General features: G+C 54.6%; 1 protein-coding gene across 10 annotated transcripts; it reads right to left on the reverse strand.

The window, feature by feature from the left end:
• Nucleotides 1-8,145: 8,145 nt before the first annotated feature.
• ZNF517 (zinc finger protein 517) lies at nt 8,146-21,112 on the reverse strand. 10 transcript variants are annotated; one of them, XM_077847772.1, is made up of 6 exons: nt 12,362-13,134; nt 12,087-12,197; nt 11,684-11,747; nt 10,858-10,984; nt 10,493-10,606; nt 8,146-9,755 (listed from the first exon to the last, which is right to left on the reverse strand). In XM_077847772.1, exons 3-6 carry the CDS (start codon nt 11,714-11,716, stop codon nt 8,491-8,493), a joined length of 1,539 nt encoding a protein of 512 aa, XP_077703898.1. In that variant the 5' UTR covers nt 11,717-11,747; nt 12,087-12,197; nt 12,362-13,134; the 3' UTR covers nt 8,146-8,490. The 10 variants fall into 10 exon arrangements, with proteins under 10 accessions (XP_077703898.1, XP_077703899.1, XP_077703896.1 ...); XM_077847773.1 differs by lacking the exon at nt 12,362-13,134 and adding an exon at nt 11,058-11,179 and having other exon boundaries at nt 12,087-12,226; XM_077847770.1 differs by lacking the exons at nt 11,684-11,747; nt 12,362-13,134 and adding an exon at nt 20,850-21,112 and having other exon boundaries at nt 12,087-12,327.
• Nucleotides 21,113-21,226: the final 114 nt, after the last annotated feature.

Raw genomic sequence — 21,226 nt, forward strand, 5'->3', positions numbered from 1 at the left:
CAACCCAAGTGTCCATTGATGGATGAATGGATAAGCAAACTGCAGTCCATCCATAGAATTTTACTCAACCTTTTAATCCTGTCAGGGACCTGGGTGGCTCAGTCGGTTAAGTGTCTGCCTTCAGCTCAGGTCATGATCTCAGGGTCCTGGGATCAAGTCCCACATTGGGTTCCCCACAGGGAGCCTGCTTCTCCCTCTGCCTGTGTCTCTGCCTCTCTCTGTGTGTCTCATGAATAAATGAATAAAATCTTTAAAAAAAAAACATTGGAAAAAGAGGTTTGAAAATTGACTTTCTTTGTGTTTGGAAAAAGGGTACTTTTTTTTTTTTTTTTAAGGGTACTTCTTTGAGTGTATCATTAGCTTACTTCATAAGAAAGCCACAAATAGGGACACCTGGGTGGCTCAGCAGTTGGGTGCCTGCCTTTGGCCCAGGGTATGATCCTGGAGTCCGGAGATCAAGTCCCACATCAGGCTCTCTGCATGGAGCTTGCAGAGAGCCTTCTCTCTCTGCCTGTGTCTCTGCCTCTCTCTGTGTCTCTCATGAATAAATAAATAAAATCTTAAAAAATAATAATAATAAAATAAAATCTTAAAAGCCACAAACACTTCAAGGATTTGCCAACATTTTTTTCAAAATCAGGAAGAAATCCCCTTTATGATTATACTAGTGACCTGAGGATTAACTCAAAGTGAAAATGTGTGTGTGCCACACAATTCAAGGATATTCAGTTGTGCTTTATTATTATTTTTTTAAATTTTCTTTATTTATTCACGAGAGACGCAGAGAGAGAAAGAGAGAGAAGCAGAGACACAGGTAAAGGGAGAAGCAGGCCCCACGCAGGGAGCCTGATGTGGGACTCGATCCCCAGACTCCAGGACCACACCCTGGGCTGAAGGCAGGCTGCAAACCTCTCAGTCACCCAGGGATCCCCTCAGTTGTGCTTTATTATTTTTTTAAAGATTTATTTATTTATTTATGATAGACATGGAGAGAGAGAGAGAGACAGAGACACAGGAGGAGGGAGAAGCAGGCTCCATGTCTGGAGCCTGACATGGGACTCGATCTTGGGACTCCAGGATCGCGCCCCAGGCCAAAGGCAGGTGCCAAACCGCTGAGCCACCCAGGGATGTGAGCCACTCACACCTCTCAGTTGTGCTTTAGAACAGACAAGGAGACCAGATGACAGAAGCACCCAGCTGGTGAGGCCTGCAGCCCGGAATATGGGTGCTCTGCGAGGGCAGGCCACAGAGGCCCCTAACAATCCCCCAAACACCCAACAGATAAAAGAGGCCCTTCCTCCTGGCACTGCAGCCTCTGAAATGCAGGTAGAGTGCAGTCGGGCTGCAGGCGGCGCCAAACCGCTGCGCCACCGGGGCTGCCCTCTCGTAGGTTTTCTGATGAAAACATGGGCTCTTGCATCTGGCTTATAATCCCCTGAGATTCGGGCAGCCCTGCGGGCACAGCGGTTTGGTGCCACCTGCGGCCCGGGGTGTGACCCTGGAGACCTGGGATCGAGTCCCACATTGGGCTCCCTGCATGGAGCCTGCTTCTCCCTCTGCCTGTGTCTCTGCCTGTCTCTCTCTCTCTCTCTATGAATAAATACATAAAATCTTTAAAAAAACAAAATAAATAATCTCTAGAGATTCCATCTTTAAAGAGTCCAAACCCAGGCAGTCCCAGTGGCCCAGTGGTTTACCACCTGCCTTGGGCTCAGGGCGGGACCCCGGGGTCCTGGGATCGAGTCCCCGGCAGGGAGCCCGATGTTTCCCATGTGGGGCACCTGTGGGCCCCAGCGAAGACCCACGGGGAGCCTTGTCCCTGAGGGGCTTGGGAGGGAGGACATGGAGAGGAAAGCGGAGGAAGGGCTCTCCAGCACAGCACAGGAACCATGGGGCGGGGCCGGTGGGTGTCAAGGGCAGCGTGCCAGACCCGGGCTCCACAGAGGCCACGGGGCCGTCCCTGAAGCACGCAGTCCACATGACGAGACACCAGGGATGTGTGTGCACAGAAGAAAGCTACGTGAGCACACAGTGAGAAGGTGGCCATGTGCAAAGCAGGAAGAGGCCTCAGAACGAATCAAACCTACTCACACTCTGATCTTGGACTTCTAGCCACCAGAACTGTGAGGATTCTAGGAACCCATGACTTTCAAGGACATGGCATTTACTTCACTAGGTCGGTGAGCGGGTATCTGGGCCTGGGGCCTGGGGCCTCCACCAGGAGGTGTCTTCCCGGGTTGGGGATGTTCCCACCAAGGCTGTGGCGTCAGGACTGCCTCCTTGGCAGAACCTGCTTCTCCAAGCTGTGACTGGACTCGAAAACCAAACTGTCGATTCCTTTGAAAGCCCCATGACAGGGCAGCCTGGTGGCTCAGCGGTTTAGCGCTGCCTGCAGCCCAGGGTGTGAACCTGGAGACCCGGGATCAAGTCCCATGTCGGGCTCCGCATGGAGCCTGCTTCTCCCTCTGCCTGGGTCTCTGCCTCTCTCTCTGTGTGTATCTCTAATGAATAAATAAATAAATAAATAAATAAATAAATAAATAAATAAATAAAATCTTAAAAAAAAAAAAAAAAACATTCCTCATGCCTGAAGGCTCCTGGGTAACTCAGTTGGTTGAACATCTCACTCTTGATTTCAGCTCAGGTCATGATCCCTTTAAAAAAAAAAAAAAAGAAAGAAAGCCCCATGACAGATCCTTGGCTGTTCCCTGAGGCAGCTCTCTCCCACGCCCAGAGCTGATAGGACACAGATAAGCTTTTGGGGGGCTGTATAGACTCCTGCACCCTCGTTGGCGTGGCCTCCTCTCTTGGCCCTTGCTGTGGACCTCCCCAGCCTAATGTCTGTGACTTTTCCCTTCCTTCTCATTTGTTAGCCACAGGCGGCAACCCGAGCAGAGGCTGGGCCTTGCTGAGGTCACACCGTAAACTTCCAGGTGCCTTCTCCTTCCCTTTTTAGCAGCCAAGCCCAGTGTGATCACCCAACTGGAATGAGGGGTGAGGCTGGGAGTCAGCAGTTGGTCAGGTGCTGCTAGATAGGGACCCCGGCACCTGTCAACAATGGCAAGAGGTAGGGCTTCTGGGTGCCTCCCGCAGGGCCGCCATTTCGTGCAGCCGGTGAGGACTGCCGGCTGTGTCAGGCTGCGGTATCCTGTTTCCTGTGGCCACATCGTCCAGCAGGACCTGGCCCCTCACTAGTCCGTCCAGAACAGCCGCGGGCAGCACGTGGAGAAAGGCTGAGGAAGGCTGGGAAGACTGGCTGGTTCTTTCCGCTGTGGCCTGCAGATGGTCAATCAGTCACTGTAGACTGCTGAGGTCTGATGAGGGCAGCTTCAGGAGCCGGGGTTATCCCCTCAGTGCATGTACGACGGTTTGGAAGTCAAGAATTAAAGATAAAGCACAAATCTGAAAGTGAATCTCAGAAATGTGGGGTTAAGGGCAGCCTGGGTGGCTCAGTGGTTTAGCGCTGCCTTCAGCCCAGGGTGTGATCCTGGGGACCCGGGATCGAGTCCACGTCGGGCTCCCTGCGTGGCCTGCTTCTCCCTCTGCCTATGTCTCTCTCTCTCTGTCTGTCACGAATAAATAAATAAAATCTTAAAAAAAAAGAAATGTGCTATCAAGCAGTTATGCTGAAAACTCAGTGAAAAGGCCACCCCATCTTCTATGGCGCCCCTCTCAAGCACAAGCAGGAAGGAGACATGCTTTACCCAACTTGATTTAGTTTTGACCTTCGTAGGCCACAGACTGAGTCCCTATCTAGACTTTCTTCCTACTTCCTTCATCCAAGGTTATGATTTCAGTCATTCTTTCACCCAACAACTGAGCGTTGAGTATTGATCAGGCTTGTAGGAGTGCTCCTTGGGAACAGTCATCCGGGGCCCAGACATCCCCTGATGGCTACAGGGCAGGAGCACTGGCATCGCATCCTCTCCAGCCCTCTGGGGGTGTCCTCCTGGCTCAGAACAGTGGCTGCACCTCATCCTTCCCACCTGCCCGTTTACTTACTTCCAAGCTTTCCCAGACCCAGATGCCACCTCCATCAGCTCCGTAGCGCAGGAGCAGCTCTAGTGGCCCAGCTCTGGCGGTGTGGCATGCTGTCCTCAACAACCCAGCAAGGGGGGTCCCCATCCCCCAGCTGGCAGAGTGGTGGTGCTCAATTGCTCCAGCGTCCGACCTCACATCCCTGTGCCCTCACCCGTCCCCCAGGCCACGCTCCATCTCCAGGGCATTCTCATGCCTTTTGCCAGGGCTGCTCCCTGTTAACCGTCCTGCCCGCAGAGCTCGCCTTCCCGCATGCCGTATCCCTGCCGCGAGTTCCCTAATTTCTCTTCTTGCTCCGCACTGCCCCCCCATCCTTTTCCTCAAATTGAGGACAACTCGAGAATTTTCCAATTGAGACACTGATGTGAAACTGAATACTCCCTTATTACTTCAGTGTTTCCTTTAACTCAGAATAGGAAAAAAAAAAAAAAAGATGGAATCTGCTCTTCCTGGTTCCGTTTTGTTTTCTGCAGTGGGAACTGATGTGGAGAAAGCAGCTCTCAACGCCCCTGAGCCCATGCAGCTGCGTGGGGACCAGGTCTGGGGGAAGCAACTTTGGAGCAGGACGTGATGTCAGATTCCCCGGTGGGGAACCTCCTGCGGCAAAGCTGGCACCCGTCCCAAGGAGGAAGAGGATGAAGCAGAGACGCAGTGACAGGAGGCAGCCTGGGAGTTGGGGATAGTGTAGATGGGAACAGTTCTTTGTCACACATTCAATCACACTTTGGGGAGACGCCCAGGAATACGGTTGGTGGAGCAGCGACTTCCAGGGTCGCCAGACGGAGCGAAGCACGAGACCTCATCTGTTTGCAGCAGGGCCACCGCACGGAGTCTCCGAGAGGCTCCGATTTTATGGTTTCTGTGAGGAACGGGTCCCAAGATCCACGACTGTAACCCCGAGGCCGAGAGACTGTAGAGGCGGGACTGGTTGTAGCTGCGCCTGACCGGTCAGTGTCGGGGCAGGAGGCGACACTGGCTGCCCGGGGCGCTGGCCTGCGGGCCGGGGTTGGAAAGGAGACCTCCACCTGGTCGGGAGCGGTAGTAGCACAGGACCGAGCGGCAGCACAGGAAGCCCAGCAGCAGTCCTCTCCGCTCCCTTCTCACCCAGAATCACCCACATCCTCTACCTTGGGCCTTGCAACGCGCGGGGAATGCAGGCCCCAGGGCTGTACATGCGCCACCAGCCCGCTGTCACTGCTGGGCCCAGGCACCCCCCTCTAGGCATGGGCGTAGGATGCTCGGGGCAGGGATCAGGTGTTGCGAACAGCACCAGGCAGCCTCAGAGGGGTCCAGCCCCTGGGGGAGGACACAGGTGTGGAGGGAGCACGAGGACTCTGCCCCAGGCGAGGGTCCCACTTACGCTCCCCGTGGACTCCAGGAACTTGAGGACACGGGGAGAACCTCGCATAGTCTCAGACTTCTCTTTTCTTTTTTGTCTGGTATCTTAGCCTGAGGACAGCTGACAGGCCAAGAACTGTCAGATGCGTAGCCTGAGAGCAGCATTCTGTGGGGAGTAGGTCATGGTGGCTTCAAAGCTAATGCACGGGAAGCCAGCAGCGTGAGGAGGAACCCACCGGGTAGGCAGGGGAAGGCCTGCTGCTCACCCTGGCCTCTCCGTGTTCACTCCTCTCCAACCTGGGCACCCTATCTCTGCCCAGGTCACCTGTGTGGGCCGTCGGTGGACTTTCACGACTGCTGGCTTCCAGTAGGCTTTGCAGTGGGAGCCTTGGCCAGAGACTGGAGGGCGGGAAGGGAGTGAGGCCGGGACCTGGTATCACCTGGACATAAGCCATGTCAACTTCCAGTCCCGATTGGACCTGTCTCAAGCTTTGGCAATGCCGCGCCCAAGCTCACAGGCAATGCCGCCAGCCAGGGTTTATGCCAGGGCTCCCGCCGGCAGTATTGTGTGTGGAGAGGGAGGCCAGTGGGCAGCACCTACTCATGGGAGGACAACTGATCACCAGTGGTAGCTCCATGCCACAGGAACAAAGGAGCGCTGCTCATGCCTGCACAGAAGGAAGGATGCCCTCATGTACTCGTGGAAAAGCTAGTCGGGCTCCACCTGAGAAGCAGAACCAGTAGAAGGCAAGTAGCCACCAATTGTGGGGGCTGCTAAGCAAGCTCCAGGTCCTCAGGGCAATCACTCAGGAGGACGAGATCACCAGCTGATGCTTTTCCACAGGCCGGAGCAGAAATCAAGACCTGGACGTTCAACCGAGTTACTCAGGTGCCTTTAAAAAAATGTTTTATAAAATATTGGGGTGGAGAACACCTCTGAGGACAGATAGTTTAGGTCATAGGGGACACGCTTTTTTTTTTTTTTTTTTAAGATTTTACTCATTTATTCATAGAGACACAGAGAGAGAGAGAGGCGGAGACACAGGCAGAGGGAGAAGCAGGCTCCGTGCAGGGAGCCCGACGTGGGACTCGATCCCGGGTCTCCAGGATCAGGCCCTGTGCTGGAGGCAGCGCTAAACTGCTGAGCCACCTGGGCTGCCCTTCATATTAAAAATCTCGTAACTGGGACACCTGGGTGGCTCAGTGGTCGAGCGTCTACCTGCAGCCCAGGGCATGACCCCCGAGTCCCAGGTTTGAGTCTTCCGTCCCGCTTCTTCCTCTGCCCGTGTCTCTGCCTCCCTCTGTCTCTCGCGAATAAAATAAGATCTTTAAAAAAAAAAAAAAAAGAGGCTAAAAAAACACATCACCACAGTAATCTCTGAAATGTGACAAGGTAATTTTTTACATTTTAAAAATATTTTACATTTCTTTTTTTAAAGATTTTTATTTATTTATGATAGAGAGAGGAAGAGAAAGAGAGAGAAAGGCAGAGACCCAGGCAGAGGGAGAGGGAGAAGCAGGCTCCATGCATGGAGTCCAACGTGGGACTCAATCCCAGGACTCCAGGATCACGCCCTGGGCCCAAGGCAAGGCGCTAAACCGCTGAGCCACCCAGGGATCCCTATTTTACATTTCTAAAAAGATTTTATTTATAGGGCACCTGGGTGGCTCAGTCAGTTAGGCGTCTGCCTTGGGCTGTCACGATCCCAGGATCCTGGATCGATTCCTGCATCAGGCTACCTGGTCCACGAGGAGTCTGCTTCTTCCTTTCCTGTTCTCCCTGCTTGTGATCTCTCTAAGATTTATTTTAAAGATTTATTTATTCATGAGAGACACAGGCAGAGGGAGAAGCAAGCTCCCTGCAAGGAGCCCAATATGAGATTCGATCCTGGGACTCCAGGATCACACCCTGGGCCGAAGGCAGGCACTAAATTGCTGAGCCACCCAGGGATCCCCAATAACATTTTTTTTTTTTAAAGATTTGTTTTAGAGAGCGAGGGAGCATGCACAAATGGGGGGAGGAGCACAAATGTGGGGAGGAACAGAGGGAGATGGACAAGCAGATTCCATGCTGAGCAGGGAGGCTGACATGGGGCTCGACCCTATGACCTCAAGATAGGACATGAGCTGAAATCCAGAGTTGGTTACTTAACCAACTGAGCCACTCAAGCATCCCTACATTTCTTTCTTTTTTTTTTTTTTTTAATAAGTTTTTGCATTTCCCAAATGTCCTACAAAAAATTTATACTTAGGGGAAAAAAAGTAGATTAAAAAATACACATTTACTGGTCAGCTCTTCAGCTGGCTTGGGGCTGGAGGCCTCCTTTCTGGTGCACCTTCTATAGGATGCCGCAGAAGCTGTCAGCACTCTCAGCGTTCCCAACCAAGGGTCACTAAGAGATGCCTTCCCTTGTCAGCAGGCCCTCGGGAGGCTCCTCCCCAGAGCCGCCTTCTGCTGACAGGCCTGGTGAGGGCGGACCATGCTCAAGCCAGCTGGGGTTCCTGAGGCACTGCTGGGAGCCTGCAGACCCTGGTCCCCAAGTCCTGGCTCCCGCCACTGCCCCTCCGGCCTGACTGGTTGACAAACCCTTGATCCACCTGAGAATCCCAAGCATCCCCAAGCCGGGTACCCTGTGGATTCTAGTCCTGTGCCCTCCCCTCCAAATAGGGGCTGGGCTGGGCTGCCCCCCACCCCCACCCCCTCGCCCCGCCGCAAGCTGGGCTTCATCTTGGTCAGTCCTAATAAAAGTAAACAAAAAAGAGCCAACATAGCCTTTTTGTTTGTTTTGTTCTGATCACAAGTCAGTGTTTGGAAAACAAATGAGTGGAAAAAGAAAACAGAACCCACCCACAATCCTCATGTGACTCATTGGAGCATGTGTGTGCATCCAGGCTCCCCAGCTGCGGGAGGACCCCTCTGGCTCACCGTCCTCACCCTGCGTGCTGCCTGACCACAGCCCTGGCCCCGGGCCCTCTGCCTTGGGGCCTCTCCCCAATGGGTTCTCTGCCTTTTCTGTTGTTTGGGGATGGGAGGGGGGGCAGAGGGAAAGTGGGAGAGAGAATCTCAAGCAGACTCCATGCCCAGGAGACTCCACGTGAGATCGGGGCTCAATCTCACACTCCAAGATCATGACCTGAGCCGAAATCAAGAGTCAGACACCCAAGTCTCTGACTTTTACCAACTCGTCTGTGTTCCCCACCCTCCCGGGAGCACTCTGGGCCATGGACCTTCTGGTGCTGAATGAGGGCAGACAGCCGGCTGCAGGCCCTCCCACAGGCCCGGCACCTGTAGGGCCTCTCACCGCTGTGCAGCCGGTAGTGCTCATTCAGTGTGTAGCTCCTGCGGAAAGCCTTGCCACATTCCGTGCAGGCAAATGGCTTCTCCTTGGTGTGGGTCTTCTGGTGCAGAGTGAGGTTGGACTTCCGGCTGAAGGCTTTGCCACATTCCCTGCACTCGAAGGGCTTCTCGCCCGTATGCAGCCTCTGGTGCAGGAGGAGCAAGGAGTTGTGCTTGAAGAGCCTCTGGCATACGGAGCACTGGTACAGCTTGTCCCCTGCAGCAGCTTTCTGCGCTGCGCCGAGCAGGGTATTCGGACAGCCGCTGTCGTCTCGGGGGCTCTCCCTGGCATGCAGCCTGTGGTGTTTGAGGAGCGAGGACCCACGGATGAAGCGCTGCCCACACTGCAGGCAGGTGTAAGGCCTCTCCCCGCTGTGGATGCGGCAGTGCTCATTGAGTGTGAACCTGCGGCAGAAGGCCTTCCCGCACTCCCCGCACTCGTAGGGCTTCTCCCCTGTGTGGAACTTCTGGTGCTGCCGGAGCCGGGAGCTGCGGCCAAAGGCCTTCCCGCACTCCCCACACTTGTAGGGCTTCTCCCGAGTGTGGACTCGGTGGTGCGCAGTCAACTGTGTGCTCTGCCGGAAGGCCTTGCCACACTCACTGCACTGGTAGGGCTTCTCCTCGGTGTGGATCAGCTGGTGTCTCAGGAGAATGGAGCTCTGCTTGAAGGCCTTGCCGCACTCAGTGCACTGGTAGGGCTTGGCGCCCGTGTGGATGACCTGGTGCCTGAGCAGCAGCGAGTTGTACTTAAACGCCTTGCCACAAGCACACCTGTACACTCTCTGCCCAACAGTGCCTGCACGGCCCGAGGCTCGCTGTTTGTCCTCCAGGACCCCCAGGGATGTGCTGAGTACCCCACCAGGGCTGCCTGCCTGGAGGGGGAGGGGTACTTTATCTAACCCATCCTCAGGACTGCCATTCAATTCAGTTAACTTGGGCCTCCCCGCAGGGAGGCGGCCCCAAATCGTGCCCAATAGTCCTAACTGCTTAGAGGACACTCTCCTCAGAGGAGATTGCTTGATCCCAGCCTCCATCCTAGAATCTGGAAAAATGAACAGAGAATGAAAAAATGACCTAGCCTCTATACTCATAAAAGAAACTCCGTGATTTGAAAACATAATCTTTAGATCAAAGAAGTAGGGAAGTTTGGGAACTTCTCCCGAGAATCTGTAAAACCAGAGTCCGCATAAGAAAGAGGGCCCAGAGGAGGGTCTGAGGGAAGTGGGTTGAGGAGGGGAGCTCGTGAAAGGGGAGCGGCATCAGGAGAGAGGGAGGGCACGGGCCTGGCCCACGGGACTGTGTGGGGAGCAGGCTTGACTGAAGAGTGGGGCCTGGGGGTGCTGCTAGCCCTCGCACCCCTCTCCCTCTGGGCGCTCGGCCATAGTTCACTCACTCGGAGGACATGCTAAGCATTCCCTGTGGACGGCACGCCGCCTCCGCAGTCCCAAGCTGAGGCCCTGGCGCGGGAGCCGTGGGGAACTGGGAGAACCACAGCAGCTCAGGGGTCTTCCCTACGGGGTCCTCCCCACCCACCCACAGCCCCCACAGATCTGGCCCGACACCTCAGAGAACCAGGAGGACATTCACGCACTTGGGTCTCTTGCACAAGTTAGTCCTGGTTTGGCCTTGGGTCACAAGCAAGGTGTTTCACAGGAAATCTGGCCCTGCTGTGAGAAGCTCAAAGTACAGCCTTCCTGGTGCCCAAGCACTGGGGGGGGGGGGGGGGGGGGGGGACAAGAAGTTGTACAAAGGCCAGGCCTCTCTGTGCCTTGCGCTTACCTGGGCAGCGGCTGGCTGCGGACCCTCGCTCCTCAGTCACCTGCAGAATCAAAGCCCCCGGCTCCTCCCCTTGCTCCAAGAGGGAGATCAGTGCTGGTTTGGCAACAAGAAAGCCTACGTGCAAGGAGGAGAGCGGCACGTGTCAGGGAGCAGAAGGAAGGAAAGATGCCCGGCTGTGGGGCCTGAAACACTTACTTCCCTAGGAGCGGGACAGCTGCATGGCCATGGAGAGATGGGGGCCCTCCAGCTTCCCTTACAAACATGCTGGACTATGAATTTGGAAAAGAATCAACTCCCCCAAGAGGCCAGTGGAAGAGGCAGGTTTGCCACTGAGCTCAACCCCGGAACGGCTGGGGAAGCCTCACCCAGCGAGGCCACGTGCCCGTAGTTCTCCAGCATCACATCCCTGTACAGTGCCCGCTGGTCGGGGGCCAGGCAACTCCACTCTATCCTTGTGAAGTACACGGCCACATCCTCAAACACCACGGCCTCCTGCAACCACAAACCCTGCTGTCTGGGGCTGTCTGGACAGGAGATGCAGAGATGTCAGGAATATTCAGGGTACCTGTTCGCTTCTGGGGGTCAAGGCATCTGCCCGTGTGGTCACTGCTGCATCCCCAAGGCCTGGCACAGAGGGAACACCTCGACATTCCCCAAGGAAATTTGGGCAGTCCCACTGCCATAAAGCTGTGGGAGGACGAGGGGTTTCAACCGTGGCCTCATACCTCTCCACAGCCTACAGGGGTCTGGGGAGGAGGCACCCTTGAGATGCTGCCGGTCTAGCAACATCTACACTGGTAGGGAGCGTTCCTGTCCTTTGGTTCTCTGATCTCAGGAGAGAACCCAAAGGCTGTGTGGACGAAGAAGGGCTGGTCATTCACGCCAGGACAGAAGTAGATGCTGGGGAGGGACAGGGACCCTGGCCTCGCTGGCTGCCCCTGGAGGCTCTAGGGCTGCAGGAGATCCCGGGCAGCCCGCTTCTGCCCAAAGCCTCAGGAAGGAGCACACAGAGCACTGTGAAGTTTCAAAGAGGGAGGCGGTGGCCCCTTGGCTCACAGACTCCATCCTGTGACCCACCTGCAGGAGTGGGAGCTACATGAGTGGGCCTGGGGCCTGCTGGGAAAGTGCTCAGGGCTGAAAAGCTGAGGGCTGGGGATGAAGGCAGCCAAGAGGCTCAAACAGGGCACTCACCTGGAGTGTGGGCGTCGCAAGTGGCACCGCCATTCCAGGGTCCCCGTCAGGGGAAGAGCAGGTGCTGGGGACAGTGAGTGTTGAGTGGAAGGAGCCCAGGCCTAAGTCCCATCCACCCCTGTCCCTGTCCCCCAGGACCACCCAGATACAGAAGAGACAGGAAAAGGTGAGACACGGGGCAAGCCCACCCCGTCAGCCCAGAGGATCCCCTCACGGCCCAGGAAGCCACACCCTAAGACCTGCTCACCCACACACCTCCGCCCCTCACTGCTAATTTTCCCAGGGATGTCTTCTTGGACCATCCTATATAAAATGCCACCCCCACCCCAGAATTCCTTCCGTACTCTCGTTCCCTGTTGTATTTCTCTCCACGGCACCTGTGCTGACATAACGGTCGACTTACTTGCTTCTTATCCGCCTTCCTCCATGAAGAAAGACCTGTAGTCTGGTCACTCAGGCTGTACCCCCAGAGCCTGGGGGAGGGCCCGACACACAGCAGGTGCTCGGCAGGGGTCTGTGGAACGAACACACAAGCGGTTCCATGACGAGCGGTTCCATGACGGCGTGTGAGTGTGCCACCAGGAAGACCGTGCTGTGGATCATTAGAGAGCCTTCTTGCTGCATCACCTCGTGAAACAAGCAGCCTGTAAACAGAAAGACAAGTCTGGCCGCACGTACCCCAGCACAGCAGCCTTAGTTTCCTTGTGGCTGACTCTTCTTTTCCGTCTTTCCGTTTCTCTGATTTCTCCAAGGCTTACTGCTTATTCACAAACGTGTGTTGCAATTGGAAAAAGGTGGTTTAAAGACCAAAAATCACAATTCTGTCCACAGAGTAGGCCCTGGTCTCCAGGTCTCTTCCTCAGTGGAAACCCGCACTCTTGCCGTCGGGCGGGCGGAGGCCTCTGGGGCATCCTCCCCTGTGGGGATCGAGCCTCAGAAGCAGCTGCCACTCTGTAAAGCAACGTCGTCTCAGGCATCAGCTGACAGAAGTCCTGTAGTTATGATGCGCCTCTGGCTGGCAGGAGAGCCTTGGAACCTGCGGGAGCCTAAGGGGCTGCACCCGATGATCTGAGAGGCCCCCCGGGGGGGGTTGCAAATGCAAAGAGCAGACCCACGGCGGGCGGGCGGCCGGCGGACAGCCTGTGGGGAGGACCCGCCCGACGTAGCTGGCAAGGCCCGGCCTCGGCTCCTCAGGGCGCTCTCCGCAGGCGGGGCTCGTTACTCCGCGGGTCGCTCTCCGCTATGCCCCGGGCGCTGCCTACAGGGGGAAGACCGTGGTCCCACCGCTGGACCCCGGGAGTGAGTCTAACCAGAGAAAACCAGCGCGGGGTTGGAACAAGTGGAGGAGGGGTCGCGGCTGAGAGAACGGCCCGGGTCGCGCCGGCGTTGGTGCTAACGGGCGCCTGAGGGCCGCGGGGCCAGCGCCCCGCCCGTCGCCCCAACCCCGCTCGCGACGCGCAGGGCCGCGGCCCCCGAAGCCGGCCGCGGCCCCCTCCGCACCTGCCTTCGCCCGCACGGCGAGCGGGGGCTCCGGGCCCGGGGCTCAGGCGCGCGCCCCCACGAGCCTCTCGCTCGCTCTCTTCAAGGCCCCGCAGTGGCCGCCGCCTGTGGCCTCGCTCGTCTGTTCCGCCGTCACACGCGCGTCTCTCCTCTACCCAGCGAAGCGGCCGAGCGGGGCCCCGGGACACCGCAGGCCGGGCGCCACCGGCGACGCAACCGGAGGACGAGCGTGCGGGTGCCAAGCACCGCGGCCGCCGCCTCCTCACCCCGCCCCGGCCAGCGGCGCGGGGGCGCCCGCCCTGGGCTTCCGGCCCGGCCCCGGAAGCGGGCCGCTCTAGGAGCTCGGAGGACTGCGCCTCGGGGGCGCCCGCCGGCTCCCGGGGCTGATCGCGCGCGGCCCGCCGGCGCCCGGAAGTTGGAGGGCGGGGCCGCCGCGGGGGCGGGGCCCGGCGGGGCCGCGGGCGGAGCCATGTGCGGGGCCGGGGAGAGGGGGCATAGTTGCAGGCGGCCCGCTTCCGAGGCAGCGCCTTCTCTCTTGTAGCTTTTTATTTAAGTCCCTGAAATCACAGCCAGTTGCGCCGGCCGCGGAGAGACGCCCCGGGGAGCCTTCACCCCCTTCACCCACACTTGAGGTAGCTCCTCCACCAGCGTGACTTTCAAACTTCTGAGACTCCCAGTAAAGAAGGCTTTACGGTGTGACCCATCCCTCGCGCAGATCTGTTGATGCAGAAATGCTCACACGTCGTAATTTTGAAAAATTTTGACAAAACGTTTTACTCATGATATTCAATGAAATCTCAAATGTTTTTCCTTAAATGCTTTCTCATGGGCAGTCCCGGTGGCGCAGCGGTTTAGCGCCGCCTGCAGTCCAGGGCGTGATCCTGGAGACCCTGGATCGAGTCCCATGTCAGGCTCCTTGCGTGTAGCCTGCTTCTCCCTCTGCCTGTGTCTCTGCTTCTCTCTCTGTGTCTCAATGAATGAATAAATAAAATCTTTAAAACAAAAAAATAAATGTTTTCTCATTTAAGAAAAATGCAAAAGCAGGACCACCCCTTGCTGCGGAGGGAGGGGACGGTAAAGCAATAGCCGAAATCTATGAGGCAGCAGAAGAGGTCTCGCATGAACCGAAACGTGTGGTCTGAAAATCGGGCATCACATTTAGACACAGGCAACAATGCTTGGAAACTAAATAGCAACCTACTGAGTAACTCATGTGAGAAAGAATCATAAAAGGCGCTGTAACAGGTGCAATTGAGAGAATGAAGACCCTGCAGGACACTCACAGGAAAACTGACATACAGAGAGATCAAGGTTAATACAAGGGTACAGGTGGACCTTGGGGGTACCGCCACTGCAATAAAGCCAATATGGTAATAAGACAAATTAAGTGAATTTTTAGGTGGCCCGGCACATACAAAAGTTAGGTTTGAAGGGGCGCCTAACTCCTCGGAGGCTCAGAGGCTAAACCTCTGCCTCGGCCCAGGGCGTGACCCCGGGTCCCGATCAAGTACCCTCCCCCCACCCCCGGGGGGGCTCCCCGCAGGGAGCCTGCTTCTCCCTCTGCCTGGGTCTCTGCCTCTCTCTCTGGGTCTCTCATGAATAAATAAATAAAATCTTTAGAAAACAAAATAAATAATAAGAAAAAAGAGAGGCGCCTGGGTGGTTCAGTCAGGTAAGCAGCCGACTTGATTTCCACTCAGGTTGTGATCTCAGGGTCCCAAGATCCAGGGCATGGTCTGCTTAAGGCTCTCAAAAACAAAAGGGGATCCATTAGGGGAGCTTGGGAGGCACAGTGAGCTCTGCATCCAACTCTTGGTTTCAGCTCAGGCGGTGAGCCCAAGGTTGTGGACTCAAGCCCCCTCGGCACCCAGTCCACCCAGTCGGCTTCAGACTCTCTTTTACAGCCCCGCACCCCCCGCCCATGTACTACTCTTTCTTTAAAAAAAAAGAAGGGCAGCCCCAGTGGCGCAGTGGTTTACTGCTGCCTGCAGCCCAAGGCCTGATCCTGGAGACCCAGGATCAAGACCCAGGATCAAGTCCCACGTCGGGCTCCCTGCGTGGAGCCTGCTTCTCCCTCTGCCTGTGTCTCTGCGCCCCGCCCCTCTCTCTCTGTCTCTCATTAATAAATAAAATCTTTAAAAAAAAAATCTTTAAAAAAAGAACTTTTTCAAAAAATTTATGTTTATGCGGCAGTCTATTAAGTATACAATAGCATGTCTAAAAAAGCAACATACATACTTTAATTTTAAAATATTTTATTGCTAAAAGATGCTAACCATCATCTGAGGTTTCAGCAAGTTCTATTACTGATCACAGATCACCATGACAAATAATAATGAAAAAGTTTTAAGTATTTTAAGAATGACCAAAATGTAGGGGCACCAGGTGGCTTTGTGGCTTGGGTGTCTGCATTCAGCTTGGGTCATGATCTCAGGGTCCCAGAATCCAGCCCCGTGTCGAGCTCTCTACTCAGTCGGGAGTTTACTTCTCCTTCTGCCTCTGCTCCTGCTGCTGAGTGCTCTCTCTCTCAAATAAATAAATTAAAAAAGTTTTTTGAGACTTTATTTATTTGAGCGTAAGAGAGAGCAAAGCAGAGGGACGGGCAGAGGGAGGAGAAGCAGACTCCCCTGCTGAGCAGGGACCCCACTTGGGACTCGATCTCAGGACCTCAGGTCATGTTCTGAGCCGAAGGCAGATGCTTAACAGGCTGTGCCATCCAAGCTCCCCAAATTTTTAAAAATCTTAAGAAAAATGAATTATCAAAATGTGACAGATGCAAGTGAGCAAATGCTATTGGAAATAGGTCAGCAATAGACTTGTTCACTAGGGTCGCCAAGAGCTTATAATATATAAAACATGCTGGGCAGCCCTGGTGGCTCAGCGGTTTAGGGCTGCCTTTGGCCCAGGGTGTGATCCTGGAGACCCAGGATCAAGTCCCATGTCAGGCTCCCTGCATGGAGCCTGCTTCTCCCTCTGCCTGTGTTGTGTCTCTGCCTCTGTGTGTGTGTGTGTGTGTGTGTGTCTCTCATGAATAAATAAATAAAATCTTTAAATATATATATATATATAATACAGTATCTGCAAAGTGGAATAAAACAAGATATGCCTGTTTACATATACATGTAACTTTTCAGCACATATACTCAGCTACTAAAAACACTCATGAAAGAAGTGGGGTTTTTTTCACTTAAAATTTTTTTAGGTTTGTCTCAACATGTATACTTTCCTTGATTTTTGTTTTGTTTTGGATATTTATATATAAGAATTACCCTTTATCCCAATTTTACCCCAGGTATTATCTGGGCTCCCCTTTTCTGCTTAGAGATACAGATTTGGACAGCACCCCTCCCACAGCTTCTGGATATTCTAGGAATTTTTTACCGCTTTTAATAGACACTTAAAAAAAACAAAACACAAAAAACAAAAAAAAACAGGGCAGCCCAGGTGGCTCAGTGGTTTAGCGCCACCTTCAGCCCAGGGCATGATCCTGGGGTCCCGGGATCTAGTCCCACATCAGCTCCCTGCATGAGCCTGCTTGTCTCTGCTTCTGTCTCCCTCTCTCTGTGTCTCTCATGAATAAATAAAATCTTAAAAAAAAACACATCATTTTCTAAAAGGATTATTTATTTATTCATGAGAGACACAAAGAGAGAAGGGCAGAGGGAGAAGCAGGCTCCATGCAGGGAGCCTGACGTGGGACTCAATCCCAGGACTCCAGGATCACATCCTGGGCTGAATGCGGCGCTAAACTGCTGGGCCACTGGGGCTGCCCACACCATCATTTTAAAACGTAGAATACCTAGAAAGGAATTACAAATCCCTTCAGGATCCTCTGTGATGAACTTTCACACCCTAAATAGTGTAGCACCCATGTCAACAAGCTGATTTTGCCCGGGGCCCTCAAAGCCTTGCGGGGCCCTCAGACCACCTTTCCTGTTGGTGCCCAACGGTAGCCGCTCTGACTGCCTCAGCCCTTGTGACTTCTGCAGACGCACTTTGTGTCCTCGGTGTATTTACTGACAGAACTCACAATAACCTGATGAAAGATGGAGGTATTGTTCCCATATAAAAGATGAGAAAAGAATCGTGTTCTGTTAAGGGCAACTGATGCTGGGGGTGGGAAGTCAAGTGGAAGAAGACAAAAGAGGGTCACGGGTACACATGTTTATACTATATTATTCCTGGGATCCCCGGGTGGCTCAGCGGTTTAGCGCCTGCGTTTGGCCCGGGTTGTGATCCTGGAGTCCTGGGATTGAGTCCCACATCGGGCTCCCTGCAGGGAGCCTGCTTCTCTCTCTGCCTGTGTCTCTGCCTCTTTCTGTGTGTCTCTCATGAATAAATAAATAAAATCTTAAAAACAAAAAAAAGTTATTCTTGTGTGTACTAACAAGAAACATAGAAAAAAAAAAAAGCTAGAAAAAAAAAGCTCTATGCCTAACGTGGGCTTGAACTCATGACCCTGAGATTGAGTTGCATGTTCTACTGAGCTAGCCAACCCCTCCCTTAAAGAAACATTTAAAAAACAGATTAAGGGATCCCTGGGTGGCGCAGCGGTTGGGCACCTGCCTTTTGGCCCAGGGCGCGATCCTGCAGACCCGGGATTGGGATCGAATCCCACGTCGGGCTCCCGGTGCATGGAGCCTGCACTCCCTCTGCCTGTGTCTCTGCCTCTCTCTCTCTCTCTGTGACTATCATAAAAAATAAATAAATGAATATTTAAAAAAAATAAAATAAAAATAAAAATAAAAAAATAAAAAACAGATTAAAAAAAAGATTTTATTTTTGAAGGTGGCACTAAACCTCTGAGCCACTCTAAAAAACAGCTTTAAAGGAAATATTTTTTTTTTTTTTTGAGAAAGCATGGGGGGGACATTGCAGAGGGAGTGAATCTTTTTTTTTTTTTAATTTTATTTATTTGATAGAGCACAAGTAGGCAGAGAGGCAGAGGGAGAGGCCGACACCCTGCTGAGCAGAGAGCCCAATGTGGGACTTGATCATGGGACTCTGGGATCATTGCCTGAGCTGAAGGCAGACGCTTAGCCCACTGAGCCACTCAGGCACCTTTTTTTTTTTTTTTTTTTTAAAGATTTGTTTAGAGAAAGAGAGCATGAGTGGGAGGGGCAGAAGGACAAGAGAGAATCTCAAGGTGACTCGGTGCTGAATGCAGAGCCTGACATGGGACTCAATCTCATGACCCCAAGATACAACCTGAGCCGAAATCAAGAGTCAAATGCTTAACTGACGGAGCCATCCAGGTGCCCTGGAAATAATTTCTAAGAATAAAGTTTGAATTGCTGGGCAGACATAATCTTGGATGCTAAGAGAAGGGTGCCCCACTCATCAGCAGAAGCAAAAGGTACTTTGTGGGGAGGGCCTCATCTGGTGGCAGAGGCAGATGGGTCCCTCTTGAAGGCCTTAGAACCCTATGTCCTGTGTGGCTGTCCCTAGAGGCCCCCATCTCCAGGGGACCCAGATTTATGGCATCCCTGCTGTGTGCCAGACTTGATGGCCCCTCACATGGAAGTTGACCTTCAGGCTAGTGAGATGGAGCCAAATCGGGGGTCTCTGGGCTTTGAAGGTTGGGGGGACACCAGCCAGGACCCCCATCTCTGCAAGGAGAGATACACGGAGCATGAGGCGGGAGCACAATCCACATCAGGCAGGTGTCTGCACCTCTGAGAGCCCCAGCATTGGTGGCCCTCCCTTAAGTCCATGCCCGCCATCTCCAGGTAGGCCTTCAGGAAAGGCCCGAGCAAGCAAGCCTCCCGGAGCAGCGCTTCTTGAAGCTTCCCTGGTCCCAGCTGTGAGACATTCCTTGGAACTCTTGGGTGGCTCTGCTGACCATTTCACCTCAGACTGTGGCACCGACTGATGTAGGAAACATAGAGCTCAAAGCTGACAGCCAAGAAAGAATTTTTGAGACATCTTTGGTGCAAAAAAGGGGTTTTATTAAAGCAGGGGGACAGGACCCGAGGGCAGGAAGGGCTGCACTGGGATCACAAGGAGTGGCCTATTACAGACTTTCAAATTGGGAAGGGGTTAGGGAGAGCCTAAGTCTCTAAGAAATTTGGAAGCAAGGTTTCCAGGATCCTGAGGGGGCTGGCTATTGTCAGGAGAAGCTCTTTTATTACTGTTTCATTAAACTTGAGTCATGACACCTTTCAGATGTCTATCTGCGGGCCATGTGCCTGGGGATGATCGCCAACATGTATCTTGGGGGGTAGAGATAAAAGAATTTCTATATGTTCAAGTAGACTCACAGGGTCCTGGGGGCCGAGCTAGAATTGCCTGTTGCCCTCAGCACAGTGCTAACACCGAGGCGGCTGAGCTCCTCGGAGAAATCACTCTGTTTTAAGGATTTGTCAATAGTAATTCAATAACTTTTCTTCTTCCTTTGACTCCTACATCACTGACCAATGGCAAGGCTCTGAACACAAGTCCTGCAGTGGACCTGGTTAGCCACCTTCTGGCTGCATCCGGCTCTAGGAGAGGGAGAGTAGGGGGTCCTGCCCCACCATACCCCATCCCAGAGACCCGAGGGACCTTCTCGGGGACCTCACAGCCTGACTGTCCAGGTACTGTCTGCACCCCCACGCCCTCTTCCTCTGCCTTTCTGGTCCTCTGAGCCTAGCTCAGGCTGACCTCAAAACCCTTCATTTTGGGGCAGCCCTGGTGGCTCAGCGGTTTGGTGCCGCCTTCGGTCCAGGGCCTGATCCTGAAGACCTGGGATCGAGTCCCATGTCAGGCTCCCTGCATGGAGCCTGCTTCTCCCTCTCTCTGTGTCTCTGCCTCTCTCTCACTCTGTGTCTCTCATGAATAAATAAATAAAATCTTGAAAAAAAAAAAAAACCTTTATTTTGCCCGGGGGAGGCTCAGGTGCCCCTTACCCCCTTGGCCCTGCCGGCTGTGCTGCCTCCTGACCCCCCATCTCTGCAAACCTATCTGTTGCCTCTCTTGGGGCCTCACCAGTCCCCTCTGCTCCTCTGTAGCTTCAACATGAAGCCACACGGCCCCCCCTTCTTACCGTCCCACGATGTCATTCTCGCCACCACCCCTCCAAGGCCTACCTGACCAGGCTGGTGCTAGCAAACACCCTACCCCAAGGTCCTGAGTGCAAACCTCTGTCCGGCTGGATCTCTGCCCTCTCTCCCTCGCTGGCTCTTCCTCTACTGGCCTCGCCCTGCACACCCACATCCCCAGTCAAGGTCTACCTAGACTTGCTGTGGGCCGTTCTCACTCAGACAGGGGTCCCACCTCCAGGCACCCTCTCCTGAAGCCCCCTGCCACTCCCCAGTGGGTAACTCCGGGGAGCCTTCACTCAGCAGTTCAGGCCCGGCTGGAGGCTCCCTGCCCAGGGAAGAGGCCGGCTCCTCACCTGCGGCTCACAGCTGTTCCCTCTCTCAGCTCCATCCCCACTCACCCTTCCTCACAGTTTTGTCCTATTTCCTGGGCCTGCTTCCCCTCCTCCCCGGGGGACCCACCATCCCAGATGAGGTTTCCGCATCTGTGCGGTCGCCCAGTCTCTCCGTGGCACCCACCCTCCTAGACGCCCCCAGACATCCCGCGCCCCGCCGCCCCGGTTCTCCAAGCGAAGACCGGGAGCCTGTGTCTGTCTCCCCAACACCCATATCCAGGCAAGGCCACCCTGCCCTCCCCGAAAACCCACCGTGCACCAAGTCCAGCATCCCCGGAGCATCTGCTGTCTCTCGTCCAGATCCCCATTCTCTGCAAACCATCCTGTTCCCCAAACGGTCCACCGTCTACCGTTTCCTTAAAAGGGGGCCCTCGCCCTGCAAAGGAGCGCAGCACCGGGCAAGGAGTCTCCAGGCGGAGACGGCGGGCTTCCGGCCAAGACGTGAGCCCTGCGAGCCCATGTCCCCAGCCGCTCTATCCGGGGCCGCGCGACCCTGGAAAGTCACTCCTTTCCGGGCGCCCGCGGCCGCTCAGGGTGACGCTCGCCCAGCAGGGGGCAACAGCGAGCGCCGTACTCGCCTCCGACCTGCCCCCAGACCCCGCCCCGCGAGAACCGCCCCGGCTGCACCC

The sequence above is a fragment of the Canis aureus genome, chromosome 14, assembly GCF_053574225.1.
Source record: "Canis aureus isolate CA01 chromosome 14, VMU_Caureus_v.1.0, whole genome shotgun sequence".
Classification (NCBI taxonomy): domain Eukaryota; kingdom Metazoa; phylum Chordata; class Mammalia; order Carnivora; family Canidae; genus Canis; species Canis aureus.

Excerpts from the sequence above, each read along its gene's own strand:
- ZNF517 (XM_077847770.1), bottom strand. The coding sequence starts at position 20,905 with ATGGGGATCTGGACGAGAGACAGCAGATGCTCCGGGGATGCTGGACTT. Across the intron at positions 10,985-12,086 it reads GGAAGGCGGATAAGAAGCAA|GAGGCCGTGGTGTTTGAGGA; the intron begins GTAAGTCGACCG and ends TTGTGGTTGCAG. Across the intron at positions 10,607-10,857 it reads CGGGCACGTGGCCTCGCTGG|GCTTTCTTGTTGCCAAACCA; the intron begins GTGAGGCTTCCC and ends CCTTGCACGTAG.